This window comes from Rhincodon typus, chromosome 26 (assembly GCF_021869965.1).
Source record: "Rhincodon typus isolate 14 chromosome 26, sRhiTyp1.1, whole genome shotgun sequence".
NCBI lineage: Eukaryota > Metazoa > Chordata > Chondrichthyes > Orectolobiformes > Rhincodontidae > Rhincodon > Rhincodon typus.
Window position 1 is genome coordinate 36,805,778 of NC_063357.1, and position 20,736 is coordinate 36,826,513.

General features: G+C 43.3%; 1 protein-coding gene across 2 annotated transcripts in view; it reads right to left on the reverse strand.

Annotated features, from left to right (window-relative positions):
- rasa4 (RAS p21 protein activator 4) overlaps positions 1 to 20,736 on the reverse strand; it is a 217,015-nt gene that overhangs the window by 61,352 nt on the left and 134,927 nt on the right. For both annotated transcript variants that reach the window (XM_048612760.1, XM_048612761.1), the window contains 3 exons: positions 18,504 to 18,585; positions 14,984 to 15,118; positions 7,404 to 7,495 (listed from right to left, as the gene is read on the reverse strand). In XM_048612760.1, the coding sequence (XP_048468717.1) occupies positions 7,404 to 7,495; positions 14,984 to 15,118; positions 18,504 to 18,585 (309 nt within the window). The remainder of the gene's footprint in view (positions 1 to 7,403; positions 7,496 to 14,983; positions 15,119 to 18,503; positions 18,586 to 20,736) is intronic.

The window sequence follows — 20,736 nt, forward strand, 5'->3', positions numbered from 1 at the left end:
TTTTTGATTTGGGAGCATTCTGGTAACTCATTAACTCCGGTTTTTGAAAACTTCTCATTTGAGCAAGCTCTCTACTGTTGCACAGAGCTTCGCATAAACTTTCTCGGGTTGTGGATGCCAATCTAGGCACCACACTTCAGGAAAGATACGTTACCCTTGGAAGTGGTAGAGTCAAATATCATCAGAAAGATACTGGGGTTAAAAGGGTTAAATTTTAAGGACAGATTGCAAGCACAGTCTTATATTTCCTTAAATATAGACATTTCAGGACATGGCAGCATACATATAAATTGCACCTTGGGTCAGTATTGCGTCCAGATTGAAGTGGAAGCTGTGCAGGGAGAAGGTCAATGGTCTTCTGCACTCCCCAAGGGTAGGTGCCACCATCTTTTCTCAGCTCCCTCACATTAACAGCACCAGCACTCACTCTAACTCTGCCACTGCACACACATCTCATCGAGGCTCAAGGCTCACAGACTACAACTCTCAGTATTGCAAGCATCATGTTCAGTCAATGACCTCATACACTCTTCCTGCTCTCTGTGCTTCCTACACACTCACTGAGAACGGCTCAACACCTCCCAGATAATGCAATGCCACTGAGTGATCTTCCATCCACTTCCATCATGCCCGATTCTCCCTTTGGCTTTCCTCAAGAGAAACTGGCCCAAGCCCGGAGAGATGTCTCCCTCAACAGCTCCCTGAGTGAGCTACCTGTAATTACTGGGCTAGTTGCACTTGCCCTGCAGGACAGACCATGGTCCAATCCCCATCGCTGCAAAGGTGTGGATCCCCAGACTTGGGTAGGACCAAGAGCCTGACTGACAATGGCCAACTCTCTCGACTGGAATAGGATAAGCCCCTGACTGACTGGCAATGGTGTTACCCCCTGATCATCAGACCTCCACGGGATGCTCCTCGTTGAGTTTCACCTGAAGCACATGCAGTGTGCCTGCCAATTAAACTGATGCCACATGCCACATGTGTCACTTGGACGGATACCCAACACGCCACTTCACAGACTGTTCAGTGATTCCATTGTCACAAGCCACAAGATATGACAGCAGAAATAGATCACTCAGCCCATCGAGTCTGTTCCACCATTCAATGAGATCAAGATTGATCTGATAATCCTTAACTCCACTTTCCTGCATTATCCCCATAACCTTGATTCTCTCACTGATTTAAGAAAAACTGTGTCTATCTCAGCCTTGAATATATAATGACTCAGCCTTGAATATATAATGACCCAGCCTTTACAGCCCTTAGCAGTAAAGATTCACTACCCTGTGAGAGAAGAAATTCATCCTCATCTGTGATTTAAATGAGCAACGCCTTTTTCTGAGATTTTGCCCTCTGGTCCTAGACTCTCACACAAGGAGAAATAACCTACCCACATCTACCCCGGCAAAACCCCTTACAATCATGTATATTTCAATAAAGTTGCCTCTTTCTTGTAAACTCTGAAGAGTACAGGTCCAACCAGTCAGCCTCTCCTCATAAGATAGTCCATCCATCCCACGATCAGCCAAGTGATCCTTCACTGGACACCCTCAATGCCAAAATGTTTTCTTAGATAAGGGGTCCAAAACATTTCACAGTACTCTAGGTATGGTCTAACTGTTCCCTTGTATAGCTTAAGCAAGACCTCACTATTTTTATACTCCATTCCCTTGCAAATAGAGGCCAACATTGCATTTGCCTTCCCCATTACCTGATGGATTGGATGCGAGCTTTTTGCATGATCATTCCCAAATCCCTCTGATTCATAGCTTTCTGCAGTCTTTCTCTAGTTAAATAATATTCAGCTCTTCTGTTCCTCCTGCCAAATGCATAATCTCACATTTTCCCACATTATATTCCATCTGCCAAGCTTCTGCCCATTCACCTGTCCGTAACCCTCTGCAGAGTATATGAGTCATCATCACCACTCGTCTTTCCAACTATCTTTATGTCATCTACAAACTTCGCTATTGTACATTCACTTGGGTTATTAATATCTATTGTAAATAATTGTTGCCCAGCACTGATCCCTATGGTATTTCAATAATTCCAGGCTGCCATCCTGAAAATGCCCCTCTTATCCCGACTCTCTGTCTTCTATTAGTTCACAAATCTTCTATCTTAATGCACTATACTATACTGTCTCCAACACCATGGGCTCTTATCCTGTTGAGTAGCCTTATGTCGAGTAACTTATCAAATGCCTTCCAAAAATCCAAAAGTATTACTTCCACTGCAGCCCCTTTATCTATCCTTCTTATCTCCTCAAAGAATTGTAGTAAATTTGTCAGGCATGACTTCCCCTTTATGCCTCTGCTTAATCATAAATGTCTTTCTAAATGCTCTGTTATTAACCCTTTATATCAGACCCTAACATTTATCTAAAATTAATGTTAAGCTAACTGGCCTATTGTGACTTTTTTTTGTCTCTGCCCCTTTTTAAGCAAATGTGTTACATGGGCAGTTTTGCAAACCTCTGGGACTTCAGGAATCTAAAAATTCTTAGAAGATTATTATTATGAGACCAAAGGACATCAGAGCAGATGCAGGGAATTCACCCTTTGAGTCTGTTCTGCCATTCAGTGTGATCATGGCTGATCTGATAATCTTCAACACCACTTTCTTGCCTTTGCCCCATAGCCCTTGATTCCCTTACTGATTAAAAATCAGCCTATCTCAGCCTGAATATATTTGATAACCTAGCCTCTACAGCCCTCTGTGGTAAAGAATTCCACAGATTCACTGCTCTCGGAGAGAAAAAAAATCCTCATCTCTGTCTTAAAAAGACGTCTCCTTATTCTGAGATTTTGCCATTGCCTCCACTATCTCAGTAGCTTATTGGCTTTTAGCCCTCTTAGTTTCAGCAGCACTTTTTTCCTCTTGTGATAGTTATTGAACCTGTATCCTCTTCTCCTTTAGCACCTTGATTATTTCATAATTTTGGAATGCCGTTATGTCTTCTATTGTGAAGACTTCTGAAAAATCTTTATTCAATGTCACTGCTATTTCCTGGTTCCCCATTATTGTTCCCCTACCCTCCTTCTCGGAGGGTTAGACATTGACTTTGGCTTCTGTCTCCCCTTTTATACAAGAAACTCTTATTGTCCACCTTGATATTTCTTGCAAGATTAGCTTCAAAGTGTATCTTCTCCCCTTTTTGTTATCAATATGGGTTTTTTTTTATCTCTCGGTTTTTAAAATATTCCAAATTTTCTGTCTTACCACGAAACTTTGCCTCATCATATGCTTTTGGTTTTGATTTGATGCTATCCCTAACTTCCCTGGTTAACCATGGTTAGCTTATCCTTTTCCTAGAATCCTCAAATCCACCATGGCAGATGGTGAAACTTCATAGAATCCCGACAGGGAAGAAAGAGGCCATTTGACCCATTGAGTCTGTACTGATCCTCCAAACAGCATCCCACCCTATCCCCATAGCCCTGCATTTCCCGTGGCTAATCCACCCAGCCTGCACATCCCTGGACACTATGGAGGAATTTAGCATGGTCAAGCTACCTAGCCCCCCTTTCTTTGGACTGTGGGAGGAACCCAGAGCACCCAGTGGAAACCCACGCAGACATAGGGGAGAATGTGCAAATTTCACAAAGACAGTCAACCAAGGCTGGGAGGCAGCAGTGATAACCAATGTGCCACCGTGCCAACTTGGCCTTAAATCTGTCACCCATGTAACCACTGATGAGTGTCAAAAAAAGCAAGGAAACTTGCCATCCTTACCCAAGCTGAAACAGCCATCAAGGCACTCTGTTCTATCAAACCATTACAAAGTCTTAGGGAAGAAATGAAACTAGACCAACCACCTGCCATCAAACTTGGCACCATAAGGGCAAACACAGAACTGCCAATCTTGCAATGTTCTCCTCACTAACATCTGGGGTTAGTGCTACAATTGGGAGAGCTGTCTCACAGATCTGTTAAAGCAATAGCCTGACATTGCCATACTCATGGAATCCTGCCTTAAACACACCATCACCAGCCTTGGATGTCCTTTCTCACCAGCAGGTCAAACCCACCAGAGGTAGTGGCACAGCGGTGTACAGTTGGATGGAACTACCTTGGGATTCAAGACCCCATGAAATCTCACAGCATCAGGTCAACTGTGAGCAAGGAAATCTCCTGGTGATTACCACCTACAGGACCCCAAACATCCCCCACCCCGAACCCTCAGCTGATGAATCAGTGTTTCTCCATGTTAAACAGTACTTGGATGTTGGCCTGAGGGTAGCAAGGGCACAGAATGTACTCTGGGTGGGGGACTTCAATGTCCATCACCCAAAATGACTCAGCAGCAGTAATACTGATCAAGCTGGCTGGATCTTAAATGACATAACTGCTCGACTGGGTCTGCAGTAGTTGGTGAGGGAACCAATATGAGGGAAAAACTTATCTGCATTTGTCTATGACAGTTCTGGCAGGAATTTGCACTGCTTAGTCCTTGTAGAGATAATACTTTTATTTCTTTCAACACTGATGCTCAGTGACAGAAGTGTATACAATCTACAAGATGCATTGCTGCAACTCACCAAACTTCTCTGGAAGCAAACTCCAAACCCGCTGTCTCTATGACCCAGAGACAAGACTAACACGTGCATCGAAATACCATCACCCGCAATTTCCCCTCAAATTCACACACCGTCCTGACTTGAGGCTGTATCTCTGCTCCTTCACTCTCACTGGAACAAAATCCTGGAACTCCCTCCCTAACTGCACCTTGGGTTTCCCTAGACTACAAGGGCGGCAGCAATTCAAGAAGGAAGCTCACCACGACCTTCTCCAGGGCAATTAGGGATGGACAATAAACGCTAACCTAACCAGTAATGCCCACCTCCCGTGAGCAAATTTTAAAAAAGTACCGTCTGACTTACATTTCAGGAATTTGCGTCATCTAGTTTTTTGATGAAAGAGAGGAGAATTGGAAGTGGAGTATGAATAAGGCAAGTTAGGGCTTTAAATACATACAAATGCATGGAAATAAGGTTGGCACCACTCAATGGTAACATTGTGAAGTTGCTAGTTAAAGGGGAAAAACAGGAAACTTCTTCTTGATGTCCAGAATCTGATGTTTTCATTCTCACTGTATTTTCCCACTGATCTCACCATTGCTCACACCACAGCAGGGAGGCAAAAATTCCATCCAGTAATATTACCCATGACTTGACAAATGTAGGAGATGGATTCTACAGCATAGAAACAGGCTACTTTGTCCTTTGAACTAAGCTAGTGTTAAACTGCACACAATCTTCCTCTCATTCTAGTGTTCCTTCTAATCAGGCCATTCAGCCCATCGAGTCTACATCGACTCCCCACAGTGCATCCCACCCTGACCCAGCCCCCTACCCAATCTATATAACCCTTCATTCCCAATGGCTAATCCACTTAACCTATGCGCAATTTAGTATGGCCATACCACCTAACCTGCACATCTTTGGACTGTGGGAGGAAACCAGAGCATCTGGAGGAAACCCACTCAGACACAGGGAGAATGTGCAAACTCTACACAGACAGGTGCCCAAGGTTGGAACTGAACCCGGGTCTCTGGCGCTGTGAGGCAGCAGTGCTAACCACTGAGACACTGTGCCACCCCAGTAAGCCTGTCCCTGAAATCTCTCTACTCCCTTCTCCCTTATATATATTATTCTGTCCATATTTGTTACTTATTAACGAGGAGATTTTGACACCCCCTGGTGAAAACAGAGCAGCGGTGGAGTTAAAATGGAGAAGTCGGATTTAACAGGACGTCCCTGTGTCTCCCAGCAACTGCCCCAGGGTATTCCTTGGGGTGGGTGGGGCACCTGCCTAAGTTAGGTGGCAGCCCCATTACCATCTGCCAGTTGGGGTCCTCAGGCACACACAGACTCTTTAGACGGTTTGTGAGCAGGAGTGGGAGTTAGATGTGGCCGCTGCATGCAATGAACCCAAATGGAATAGCGGAAGGCAAGTGCTACAATTACCTTTGTGTGGTCAAGGAGAGCAGAAACGTTCCTCCAGAATGATGAGGGCAACCGCTGGCCCAAGTCACCCCTTGCTGCTTTGTTTTAGTCAATCACAGGGTGAGAGCAGCGCTGGCCAGGCCAGCATTTATTGCCCATCCCTAATTGCCCAGAGCACAGTTATGAATCAACCACATTGCTGTGCGTCTGGAGTCACAAGGACAGGTGCTACATTCCCTAAAAGACACTGGGGAACAGATGGGCTTTTCCTGATAATGGAAAACAGTTTTATGATCATTGTTGACTTTTAATTCCAGGCTTTTTAAAAATTTAAATCAAATTGCACCATGGTACAATTTGAATCCAGGTCCCTGGGAACATGTCCTGGGTGTCTGGATTAACAGTCTACCAATGATACCACTAGGCTATCAGCTCCCTCACGGTTTCTGTCCTACTTTCCCCCAGCTGGATTGGCTTCCACGTTCCCCAAGATCAACAGCAACCTAGCTCCAAGATGAACCCATGAGAAACACGCTCATTAATGAGGTTCTGGTTAGGAACTGGGTACTAATGGGTAGCCAGCATCTTGATCCACTGGTCTAATCATTAAAATTAAAACTCAATGCGAGATGAAACATGAGCAGTTTTGGTGTGATTCATTGGATAAGTGTAATTCTGCCCTCTTTGTAGGCCTGGGCTTGCTGACAATCATTCTCTTTCCTTTCCATTCCTGTTTCACTATTGACAAAGGGCTGATTATAGCTTCTATCCCACTAACCTGAGGTTTGCTGCAGCCTCCAGGATTTGGTCTTAAATCTGCTCTGTCAGCATCAATTTGACAGTGCAGATAAATCACTCAAGTGTGTTCAAATGTATCTGTCAGAGACACCTGCATTCACACCATCGCACTGATGTGCGTCTGAGCAGTTTGTAGACATGCATGGTCCCCCACGCTGGACTAGAGTGCTCTCCAGAAAAGGTCGGTTTTATCTCAGTGGTGACTCTTGCCTCTGAGCTATAAGGTTACGGGGTCAGGTCCCACACTCAAGAAATATGAGGTCCAAATCTAGACTAACGTTTCAGGGCTATGTAGTGGAGATGCTGCACAATCAGAGGGACCGTCTTTCAGCAGGGATGTGGAACTTCTCAGCCTAATGCAAAAGATCCTGTGACACTATTTAAAGATCAGCAGAGTTCTGCCTGGAGTCTCTCACCCAATATTAGGGAAACTAATTATCTGGTCATTGCCCTACGTTATTTGAGGGATCTTGCTGTGTGCTAATTAACTCAGCTCTAAGTCATAAAAGGGAGTGCACTCCAAAAGCACTTAACCGTTTTAAGGCAGTTTGGGATGTCTGAGATTACAAAAGCTGCTAAATAAATGCAAAGGTCTTTCTTTCGTTCCATTCTGCAGTACAGGAGGCAAAAGGCTGTTAAAAAAAGATGACTTACTCAGTCTCCCTCCTTTGTGCTTTATCAGGGAGTAGCAGGAACCAGCCTTCTTTCTGCTGAATCGTCAGGAGCTTGTTAATGTTGAATGCCACCTCGAGAGCAAAAGAAACAACAGATGATGAGACGATGAGGTGCAGTCCAGTGACCTAAGGCTATAGCTCTTCAACTTGGAATGACACAGAAAGAGTGTGGAAAGCCAACACCTTCCCAAGTTCCCAAACGATAGGACAAATCCCACCCTAGCAGATTGAAAATTTTAATACTGACTCAAATGTTTCCCCTGTGTTTTTAGGAAGGGCAACTGTCCATTAATTGGTGTGGCCCCTGTATGAATCCAGTCCCACTTCAACAGAGATGAATCTCAGCTGCTCTATTGTATCACAGTACTGCAAGGGAAACTCAGGACAGTGACAAAATCTGGACTTGTCACTAACCACCTAAACCCAAAAATTGAGAATAAAACATGCATTTTTAACTGCAATCCTGTTATAGAGACTCCTGGCTTTCATGATTAAATATATACAATATAATTGAGGTTATTTTTCTTAATATTTTATTTCACAGATTTGGACAAGATTAAAAGACAATTTTGACCCTGCCATGATGTGTCTGTCCATGTTTGAACTCCCCACCTCCGTCAGCTTTCTGCCTCCACTAAAGTACCAAGCAGTTTTTATCAACCATATAAAGTGCATTCTATGTGACAGTGGACAAAGTGAATCTCCCTCTCTATCCTTCCCGAGCTACCTGCAGCACTTGACATGATAGACTGCACCTCCTCCAAGGTCTCTCGACTGTCAGATGCCTGGATAAGACTGGAAAAAAAACCTGAAAGAACTGTGGATGCTGAATCAGAAACAAAAGGAGAAATAGCTGGAAAAGCTCAGCAGGTCTGGTAGCATTTGTGGAGAGATGTCAGAGTTAACGCTTCGGGTTAAGTGACCCTTCCTCAGAACTGAGGACCTGACCTGAAACATTAACTGTGATTTCTCTCCATAGATGCCGCCAGACCTGCCGGGCTTTCCCAGCAATTTCTGTTTTTGTACCTGGACAAGACGGCTCCTACCTGGCTCTCTCTTTGATCTATCCACCCCCATCACTTGAAAAGGCTTCTCTGCCTAATCCCACACAGTTACTTCAGGTATCCCACAGGAATCTGACTTCAGCTCTGTTTTGTTTCTCATCTACAAGCTGCCCCTCAGGAACACCCTCCAAAAGCAGAGCTTTAGTTTAAACATATATGCTTAAAAGAACCAAGCCCCATCTCACAATCACCTCGCTCAACTATTCCACTGTTGCTAAAGTATCAGCCTGCTTATCTGACAAGAACCTTCTTCTATTTAAATTTTGGGAAGGCTGAACTCCTGACTGGTCTCCCACATTCTACCTTTCATAAATCTGGGGCATCTGAATCCCCAGTTCCCGTGTCTCAACTTGCAGGGAGCCTATCATCCATTGTCAACTGATCTAAACAGGTTAAGCAACATTTTGACTTTATAATTTCCAGCATTGTTTCAAAGCCTTTATGGCTTTGCTCCTCCCTAGCCCTGTCATAACTCCACCCCAATAACTCTCCAAACTCTGAACTCATCCAGTTCTGGATTCTTCAGCATCCCTGATTTTAACTGTGCCTTTGTCACCCAGGCCCAGTGCTCCGGAATTCCTTTTCTACACTTCTCTGTCTCTCTACTTTACTTTCTTTCTTTAAAATGCAGCTCAAAAACTACCTCCATCACATCTGAGATAGTAGGAACTGCCAATGCTAGAGAATCTGAGACAACAGGGTGTAGAGCTGGATGAACACAGCAGGCCAAGCAGCATCAGAGGAGCAGGAAAGCTGACGTTTTGCGTCTGGACCCTTCTTCAGAAATGGGGGAGGAGAAGGGGATTCTGAAATAAATACAGAGAGAGAGAGAGGCGGATGGAGATGGATAAAGGAGCAGATAGGTGGAGAGGAGATGGACAGGTCAAGGAGGCTGGGATGGAGCCAGTAAAAGTGAGTGTAGGTGGGGAGTTAGGGTGGGGGTTGGTCAGTCCAGGGAAGACGGACAGGTCAAGGAGGCGGGGATGAGGCTGGTAGGTAGGTGGTGGGGGTGGGGGTTGAGGTGGGAGGAGTGGATAGGTGGGAGAAAGGACGGACAGGTTAGGGAGGCGGGGACAAGCTGGACTGGTTTTGGGATGCGGTCGGGGGTGGGGAGATTTTGAAGCTTGTGAAGTCCACATTGATACCATTGGGCTGCAGGATTCCCAAGCGAAATATGAGGTGCTGTTCCTGCAACCTTCGGGTGGCATCGTTGTGGCACTGGAGGAGGCCCAGGATGGACATGTCATCCAAGGAGTGGGAGGGGGAGTTGAAGTGGTTTGCGATTGGGAGGTGCAGTCGTTTGTCGCGAACCAAACGTAGGTGTTCCACAAAGTGGTCTCCAAGCGTCCGCTTGGTTTCCCCAATGTAGAGGAGGCCACATCTGGAACAGCAGATACAGTATACCACATTAGCAGATGTGCAGGTGAACATCTGCTTGATGTGGAAGGTCTTCTTGGGGTCTGGGATGGGGGCGAGGGGGGAGGTGTAGGGGCAGGTGTAGCACTTCCTGCGGTTGCAGGGAAAAGTGCCAGGTGTGGTGGGGCTGGAGGGGAGTGTGGAGCGGGCAAGGGAGTCACGGAGAGAGTGGTCCCTCTGGAAAGCAGATAAGGGTGGGGAGGGAAAGATGTCTTTGGTGGTGGGGTCGGATTGCAGATGGCGGAAGTGTCGGAGGATGATGCGTTGGATCCGGAGGTTGGTGGGGTGGTACGTGAGGACGAGGGGGATTCTGTTTTGGTTGTTATTGCACATCTGACATCTCTTCATGTGACACAATGTTTGGTTTATCACATTCCCCTGAAGCAAATCATATTTAATGGGCTTATATAAATATAAATTGCTGTTGTAATCCAAAATAAACCGGAGAAGCTTTTTGAAAACAGACTTATTTTCTAAGAGCAGCAGTAAGTGATTTCTGCAATATAATCATGAGGTTGAGTTATTATAATATTTATCAACTTTGTCTGACCTTTTATTAAAGTACAACCTGCAGTTTGACCAATGTATGCGCTATTCTTTATAGAGGCCATTAATGTTCATCTTATAAATTCTGCCAATCATACCATTTATGAGTCACCAGATGCCAAGTTTACAAGTGATTGATACCACTCAGTGATTGAAATAACTTAAATGCTAATGAAAGTTCACATATAAACATTAATCTATTTACCTCCGGGCACTAATGAGTCAGCTATGCATTTCCATCATTTTGTTTGAGATTTCTGCAATTTGTGTGTTCCTTTTTACTAATCTTTGCAATGTAACTATTGCTATGAATATCAATTCAGGTCCTGTCTGGACAATTGCACAGTTCCCTACATTACAACAGTGACTGAATTTCAAAAGTGCTTCATTGGCTATAAAATGCTTTTGTCGTGTCCCTGAGTTGGTGAAAGATGCTTTATAAATGGAAGTTTTACGTACTATTTTCCCTCAGGAGACAACATCTTCGACCTGTTTGTTTCCTCTCCACCTATCCTCTCCTCTATCCCTCTTCTATCCGCCTCCCACTCTCTCCCTATTTATTTCAAAACCCCCTTCCCCTCCCCCTTTTCTGATGAAGGGTCTAGGCCCGAAACGTCAGCCTCTCTGCTCCTATGATGCTGCTTGGCCTGCTGTGTTCATCCAGCCCTGCACCTTGTTGTCTCGGATTCTCCAGCATCTGCAGTTCCTACTATCTCTGATTCGATTTTAACCCATAATTACAACTGATTTGTGGAAAGAACGTCCTTGATGTGCCGAATAGGTTTTGATTTTGATTCCTTAAGGCATTTTGTCACCTTAAAAATGCAGCCAAATATTGTGTGATGGACTCTTATATGCTGACCAAGAGGAGCGCTGCCATATTTATTACAGTGAAATTTCCAAGAGGCATTTAGAACAGATTAGAAGGCAAAACAGATGATCCCATGGGGGATGGGCAGAAGATATTGGTCAAGGACAGCACCACCTTAGAGAAGAGTACAACTGAGTCTGAGTTCATTTGCCTTGGGTGGGTCTGTTTAGTTTCCCTGAGAGGAGTTCAGGGCTGACCGCCTGCTAGCAGTAAGACCCAGTGCAGCTGCAAAACATTTGCAATCTCCCTAAACTGCTCTGCCCAGGCACAGTGCCAATGGGCCATCGATAAAATGCAACGGAAACATTCCAGGATCTATAACAATCCATGCTAATCAATGGGATGCGACTGATCTTCAGGAGAAGACGGTTGTGGCCTACATAGTCTGAGAAAGAAAAGACCAAGGCAGCTGGGTTGGGGAGCAGAACCGTGAGGAATCTGGAAGGGTGGGCCTTTTGTTGGGGGAGACGGTAACAATGGAACTGAGGAGGAGTAAAACTGAAGTCTGATGGGACTCGGCACTAAGGCCTCAAAGTGAAGAGGCTAGAATTTGGCCTGAGAAAGTTCAGAGTTTTGGAATTGGTGCCACATTGTTGCAGCAAGGAGTTTGAACTCCCCTGATAATTAAACTGTAACACAAGCCCCCAGTCTGTTCTAAGACAACAAGGTGTAGAGCTGGATGAACACAGCAGGCCAAGCAGCATCAGAGGAGCAGGAAAGCTGATGTTTCGGGTCGAGACCCTTCTTCCTGCCAGTCTGTTCTGGCAGGAGTAAAGCTTCCCTTCTAATAATTAAACCTGAAACACCCAGAGGAGTTCGCCTCGCCTTTATAATCTGTTAAAAATTGTGGTTAAATGAAAGAAAATCCCTGATAGTCACTTTATAAGTAACAAATAACTTTTTTATTTAACAGTGAACAAATTAACAGAATTACTAACAAACTGAACAAATCCCTCTAAACTAGTAATTATTCCCTAACTGAACTAAATTCTACTGGTATGCTGTTCCAATAAACACAAGGCACACTTATATATAAATAAATAAAGAAAATAAATTAAAACTTAGTCTCTCAAAGTCTACATGCCTTTCTTCTGCTGTTCTCAAGTCGTAAACATCTTTCTTCCGCTGATCCAGCTGTCAGGGAAATTTTCTCTGTAAAGTCTTCTGTGAGGGCTCTTAGCTAGAAGTGCTGTGGCACCTTTTATGGACGGATGGTGCTTTCTAAGAGAGTTTAGCGATTTCTTGTGAGAACTAGGTGCTTATTTCTCAGATGGCGGATCGTTCTCACACTGATTTTCAAAAACCCTCTCCTTATATAGCTTGGATTACATATCAATTTTCTTACAGTAGCATTGGTCCGAGTTTGTCAAAACCATCAGAATTAAATTCAATTAGCTTTCAATCACTGAGTGTTTGGTTTAAATTAATTGGCAGATTGTTGCGAGTTGCTAAAACATCGAAACAAGCCTAAGGTTTCCAATCACACAGCCAATTGATACATGTTTCCATTTCAGAACTGACTGTACATCTTCGGCTACATACAGACACATCATTTTTTCTGTATAATTCTCTAAGCTTGGAAAAGCACTTTACTCTTAAAGGAACCACACACTCTTCTCCCTTATATTTTTTTACAAACAAATTCTAGCTTCCTGCCTTCCAATTCACAATTACTCTACACAACTTCATAACAATATTTACCAGCTAAATGGGCAGCTTAGTAAACCTGTCAGATCTATCCTGTTCTATCCGCTAGTTAAAGTGTAATTTATAGTTTATATCATATGCAATTTGTCTGTCAGATCATTAGGTCACTTTTAATCTATGTTAACTTTGGTTTGATTTTTGAAGTTGCAAAACATGCAATCTTGTTGCCTTTCACTGCGATCATTCCATAATTCAGTTTTTTCAGTGTTGCTCTCCATCAAGATTACATCAATAGAGATCATGGGCCTCGATTTCCTACTGGCCAGCCAGTCATTATCCCAGCACAGATGATCGGATAATCTGTTTTTGTGACGTTGAGTGAGGGATGAATGTTGACCCGGACATGGGGATTACGCACCTTGGGAAGACTGCAGAATCGCCACTGGAGCAGACTCAGAAGGAATTGACTCGATCCCCTTCCGGTTGCTCTGCACTCAATCCCCTTCCCCCTGCTCTGCACTCAATCCCCTTTCCCCGTCTGCACTCGATCCACTTTCCCCATTCTACACCCAATCACCATTCCCCTTCTCTGCACTCAATACCTTTTTCCTTGTTTTGAACTTGATCCCCTTTCTCCCACTCTGTACTCAATCTCCTTCTCTGCATCCGATCCCCTTTCCCCAGTTCCTTGCCCGATCCCCTTTGCCCTGCTTCACACCTGACCTCCCCAGACCCGATTGCCACTCCTCCTTTCTCCAAATTCAGGCTGACTAGGACTGACCTTCTTTCCCCCCAACAATTTGCTTCCCACATCCGATCCCTCCTGACATGACTGGCACACCGCACACCCTTCCCACTTGACATCTTACTCCAAACTCAGCTGGCACCGTACTTACCTGGCATCCCACCCCATTCATCTGGCATCTTATCCCCTAGTCCCTTGCTCCTATTTTCCTTTCCACGTGGTACTGTACCCCTACCTGTCTGGTATCCTGACCCCAGCACCCTAGCCACTAATGTATGGTACTCTACCTACCTGCACCCCACCCTCATCTGGCACTTTACCATCACACTTACATTACTGTCTTACTGTGTAATAGCAGCTGTCAAAGAAGCTGCCTGGTTGACCTTCTCCTGATGCATTCACTTCGAAAGAACTGTCAGAACGGAAGTAGGCTTCACATTTTTGAGGGAGCCCTGGTCAGAATCTCCTATCAGAAGCTGCATGAGCTTGTCCTTCCTCTGAAAATCTGGTGGACTGTTTCTGCTTAGTTAATCTCCTGAACTGTAACTGAGCTAAAAGTCAGGGGAACCATCAGAGACCCACAGGTCAGTCTCATTAGGTTCAAGATGGTGGCTGTTTGAAGTCCAGGTGGAGAGACAATCTCTGTGTGTTGGACTCTGTTTTGCTGCAGTCCATGACAGATACCTGGAGAGAACAGTTTCTCAGGTAACTCCCTTTAAAGCCGAGAGCCAGAAGTAAAAGCATCTTCACTGCTGATCGTGCAACTTAAGTCCAAACCATTATCCCTATTCTCTGGTCAGTTATTATTCAGGTATCAGGCTTGGCTCAATAATAGTTCCCTCAAACTCTGAGGCAGGAGATTATGGGTTCAATTTGGGACATAATCCTGTCTGATATTGCAACTCAAAAATGAAGGGAGGTGGGGGAGGGGTCTGCACTTTCAGATGCCTCATCAACTGTCTCTGGTGGACATAAGACATGCCACTATTTCAATACAGACAAGGTGCGTAATCCCCATGTCCGGGTCAACATTCATCCCTCACTCAACATCACAAAAACAGATTATCTGATCATCATCACATTCTACACGCAGGATGTTTCTGTGGGCAATTTGGCTAACCCACTGACTGTGAAGAGCTTTTGGACATCCTATGAGTGTGAAATACATAAACACAGGACTTTTCCTGAGTGTGAAAGGGATTGTGTTAGCTGCAATATAACTGGAAACAACCAAAAGCTACAAGCCAGGTATTGATCAAGGTGTTACCTACCTTTCCCAGGAAATCATTTTTGCTGACCAAGTCCCAGTCCCAGACCTCCACATGCAATGTGTTCTCTGCCCCTGTGTCATCCAGGACAAACTCAAATACCTCATTCCAGCGGGGGTAACAGGATTTCTTCACAACCTACATCAAGAGATCTCAGTATGAACAGTTTTCACTCAATTTTAACAAAATCCACTCACTGCTGTTAATCCAAGTATTAAAAGCAACGAGGTATGCAAGCAATAATGACAATCAAGCTGACAGTTATGTTGCTAGATGCTCTATTAATCACTAACTGAAGGGTGTTGGAGGGAGAATTTCTTCTGAGGTAGTGCGGAGCCTTGCTAAATGCAAGTACAGGTCAGAGGCAGCATTATTAGGACAATGGCTCAAATGTCTGGCCTGTACCCAACTTTCTTGAGACTTTACACCATAATGGAGCTTTCCAAAATTCTTCTAGTGTTAAACACACTAGAAATGCTGTTCATTCAGGTGCATTAAAAAAAATCAGATTTCAATCAAGTCAAACTGATCAAATGAAAATCTACCTTGTCTGCCAGTGGAACTGAATTTGGAGATCTCCAGGCTGGCTAGCAGTCAATACTACCCCATGGTAAGAAACTATTCAATTCAGTAGACATTGTAGTGAATTAATGGTCTTACTAGGAGGGCTGATGTGGGAAATGGAACTACTGTATTTATAGCAGTTTAATTTATGTTCTACAAAGAGTCTGATAAATCGCAATAAAGGAGGAAAGCCCAAACTGCGATAACACAGTGTGGAGCTGGAGGAACACAGCAGGCCAGGCAGCATCAGAGGAGCAGGAAAGTCGGGACCCTTCTTCAGTACAGTATTTCATCTCTCTCTGGTAGCGCAGTTCATTACATATTCACTCTAAAATATAAAGGTTAAAATGGGAGGAAAAAACATACAATGCCACAGAATGATTAACAATGGCATTATGATTTGCACTACCATAGTTAATAGCAAGGATGGGCCAATGGTGCCATCAAAATGGCCTCATCTTATAACAAATTTGGTTTGTTAAGGGTATAAGTCATGAGGCTTGTATTTAACTTCTCAGCTCCCTGTTTGGGTACACTGATAAAGCAGTGGTTGAAAAATCCAACAGAGATCAGATTTCCCAATTCCAAGGCTGACAAGCCTCCAGGATCGGGTGGAATGAAAGAGTCATCTCATTCACACTATAGTGAGCAATCTCCAGAAGTAACCATCATTGAGGCATTGAAAGAAATTTATTTTCTCACTTTTTCTTTGAACACATTTGTTTGTCAGCTCTAAAACTGCAAGACAAGGTGTGTGACTGGGACAGGTTCAGTGATCGGAGGTGGGAGATCACGTGAGGAGACTTCCAGGAGATTGTCCGCATTCCTGCCTCATTTTGATGTACCCATCTTGTCAGAGACTGCTCATAGGTGGAGATGTACGGCATGCAACTTCATAAATTTTGTAAATTTTTGACCGTCCCTTGTGACGTTCCCCTTTAATTATCCATGTTTCTTTATGACTGAATTGTACACTGTTTTGCTCTCCTACTGATGGTGTCAATTGAGTTTACCCCTGGAACTGTGCACATTATTTCACAGGGATAAGTACAGTGTGGACTTCTCCTGAGAGTTATTTTATCTAACTAATAAAGCAAGTTTTAAAGAAGAAGCTCCAATTTTAATAACTATTATAAATCTCTGAATCATATGAGTCATGGCTCAGGCTGAATCAATTAATGTGGTTCCAAAATGATAAAAAAAAGACCATAATTTGGACAGAAGAGGCCAATTTCTGTAAATTTATTAATGCTTCAATCAATGCCTTGTATATAGAACATTATCCTTGTGTTTAAACCCCTTCGGGGCCCTGCTCTGCCCCACCTCTGTAACCCTCTCCAACCCTGCAGCGTTCTGAGAACTAGCTTTTCCGAGTTATGTTCTTCTGACTCTGGCCACTTGTAAATCCCCCAATTACCTGTCATGGGAAGAGGACTCATAATCTAGGAATCAATGATAGATTTTCTGAAACTTACATTGTTTGGAGTGTGGCAGTCAGTACCAATGTAGGTGTAAGGACCAATGAAGACTTCACCTGATGAAGGAGCAGCACTCTAAATGCTAGTGATTTCAAATAAACCTGTTGGACTATAACCTGGTGTCGTGTGACTTCAGACTTTGAAAATACCAACAGATCTCCTCTCAGCCTTCTTCTCTCCAAGGAAAACAGTCTAAACTTCTCCAATCTACCGTAGAATCAATCTTATAAAGCTGTTCTGCATGCTCTCCAATGTATTCACATCCTTCCTAAAGTGTACTCCTCAGAATGGTACATAATACTCCAGCCGAGGTATAACTTGTGTCTTATATAGGTTCATCACCACATTCTTTAATCTTGTACTTTATTCCCCTATGAGTAAAGATGAGGATACTTATTTTATTGACTTCTCACTCCAACTGCACTGGTACCTTTAATGACTTACACACATATACACCCAGGTCCTTTTGCATTCTTTCAATCCTTTATTTTATCCTATATCCCCATTTCTTTTCTCCATTTTGAACTTCATCTGCCACCTACCTACCCACTGCACCAACCTGTTACTTTTTTTTGTAGTTTTACACTGCATTCCTCACAGTTTACAATGCTTCCAGGTTTTGTATCATTCACCATCTGGGAAATTGTCCCTGCACTCCAAGACCTTGATGGGGGATGCCACACAAACCTTTCTTACCCTTGAAAAATGTCCATTAACTATTACTCCCCATCTTCTATCCTTTGGCCAATTCTGTATTTCCAATTGAAACTGTCTCATTTGTTCCAAAACTTATAACTTATCTCACAAGTCTGTTGTGTGGCACTTATAAGATCCCGAATGGTCTTGACAGGGTGGATGAGCAAAGATTGCTTCGTCTTGTGCAAGAATGACTAGGGATCATTGTCACAAAATAAGAGGTCGCACAGAGATGTTTTTTTTGCACACAGGGGACTGTGAGCCGTTGAAATTCTGTTCCTCAAAAGTGGGTGGAAGCAAAGTCTTTGAATACTTTTATGGTAGACGTAGACAGATTTGATAAACCAGGGATGGAAGATTATCATGGATAGTTGGGAATGTTGAATAATTAGATCTGCACAATTTTAATCTTCTTTAAAACAACGGAAACATTTTTTGAAAAAACAATTAACCTATTTTTCTAATCAAACTGTTCAGAGATGTTATTACACACCTCCACAGTGGGTGGGACTTGAATCCAGGCCTCCCAGTCCAGGGGTAGGGACACTACTACTGCACCACAAGAGAGTCCCCCAACATGATTTTATTGAATGGTGGCGAAGGCCCCTTTTGCATATTATGTTTAAATTGTCTGCTGGTTAAATAACATGATTAGATTAGAGTCAGAACAATTCCCCACACCTCACTCAATGATGAAACCAGGAAATTGAAATGCGAATTACTAGCACCTTTTGACGGGTATTAGTCAGTTCTGAATTAGCACAGAAGGGAGAGATTGGACTCACAGAGCTTTCTTGGGTTTTCCCATTGTATTGCACTCTGACAAAGGGATCTGATGCTCCATTTAGATCTTTTCGAGCCAGGTCTCTGAAAAGGAAAAGAAACACTTTGCATTTATATAGCACCTTTCACACCACACGGCCTCCCCAAAGTGCTCTTCAGACAAACTGCAGTGAAGTCTGTGGCATTGCTGTGAGTTTGGAGAAAGGTCACATGTTTATTTTATAACAAGGACTGATGCAAAATAAATGGAAGTGAAGGAAGTGTCTGAAAACCTGAAGTAACTCTGAAATGGCCCTTGGGGAGAAGATATAAAAGTTTGAAAACATGTACCAACAGATTCAAGAACAGCTTCTTCCCCTCTGTTATCAGACTTTTGAACGGGCTTCACATATATTACAGTTGATCCTCCTCCGCATGTTCTCTGTAACTGTAACATTATAGTCTGCATTCTGTTCTATTACCCTGATGTACTAATGTAAGGTATGATTTGCCTGGATAGCACGCAAACTGATACTTTTCTTGGTACATGTGACAATAATAAGTCAAATCAAAATCAAATATCACCAATTGCAACATTATCATCAAGAAATCAGCTCTTTTGTACAAGACACAAATTGAAATACCTACTGGGTTGCATATCAAAACACATAATTGGCTGTGAGGGTGGGATGACTGGGGATTTGCGTTAACAAGACAACCAGATGACAAGATTAGGATTCTTCACAATGCACTGAGATGAACAAAGACCCGAGTGTGTATTATTCTCACTCTGCTTTCTAATGTGCCCTTCTATGGAAGATGCCCTTTGCGATAGTGGCATGGAGGAGAGAAAGGGCATTGATCAGAGACAGGACTGACCAGGAAAAGAGAAAGGTGAGTAATGCAGCCTCTCTGACTATTCCACCTCCTCCCAATTTAAAAATAGCTCCATTTAATTTGACATGGTAACAGTCACAGAATTTCCACAGGGAGACATTTCTGAATGACTTGAAACAGGAGACCTTTCACAACCTGAGTCATAACCAGCGTCTGCTCCAAACTAGGCAGAGGTGGGCTAATTTTCCCCGTTTAATCGAATGAGTGAAATTGCGGCAGTCACATGGATCACTCCTGAGCCTCTACTTACCTTTGCATCCAATTTTTAGAGATTCACGAGTTCACACTGTAACTTAACAAAGTTGGCCTGTCAACTATCTCTTGTAAAGGTTTCTCCTCACCGGCAGCTTATAAAGCATTGGAGACTTGGTTGCTTTAGTCCGAGCTGCAGCTTAAATAGAAAAGTTGCAGGGTTTGAGGCTTTTAAACAGCTATTTGTAAAACTGACTGCCATGAATTTGGAACAGCGATTTCAGTATGTCTCAGCAGTTGCAATTATCTGGAAAAATAATGTGTGTATAAGGTATACAGTTGTTAAAGTACAGACTAGCTGACAAAGAAGTGATTATGAGATTCTTGTGAGTCACTAGTCTCCAAAAGTGGATCAAGTTGCACCCCTCATTACTTGCATTGCACAAACTGAAGCTCACCGTGTTATTTTTAAGAATTTGTCAAAGTTGCAAATTAATCGCCCATTAAACTTCTCACATAAAGATAAGCTGAGCAACAAGTAGTACAAGTACATTTTGGAAAATTTATTTGTTCACAGGATGTGGGCATTGCCAGTTAGGCCAGCATTTATTGCCCATCCCTAAACTACCCTTGAGAATGTGAACCACTGTAGTTCACATGGTATGGTACACCCACAGTGCTTTTAGGAAGAGTATGCAGGATATAGAGCCAGTAACAGGTGAGTTAGAGAATGGCAACATAACTCCAAGTAAGGATGGTGTGAGTATTGTTAATGATTTCCAGGCAACCACTCTGGTGCAGAAAGTGAACAATCTAAACTGGCATCCCACTAATTCAGTTAGTGAACCACTTTGGAGATTTTAGAACTGTCAAATTTTGCAAATTTTTTCGTTATATCCTTTTATTCCCTATCTCTCTCTTTCCCAATTTTTCTTTCCCCTGCTATATTTCTCCTTTTTTGTCTGATTTGACTTCAACTCACTCTGCTTTGCCATTGTTCCTTTGTAACATCCATTGTGTATGGGTACCTTCAAGTCCAAAGTGATAGAGTGTGGATTAGGATGTCTACCTTACTAGTCTAACCAGAGAATCTTGTTGAACAAACAAGACAAAGTTTATTGCATTACAGCCACTACTTACAACTTACATGCATATCTGCCACATTAT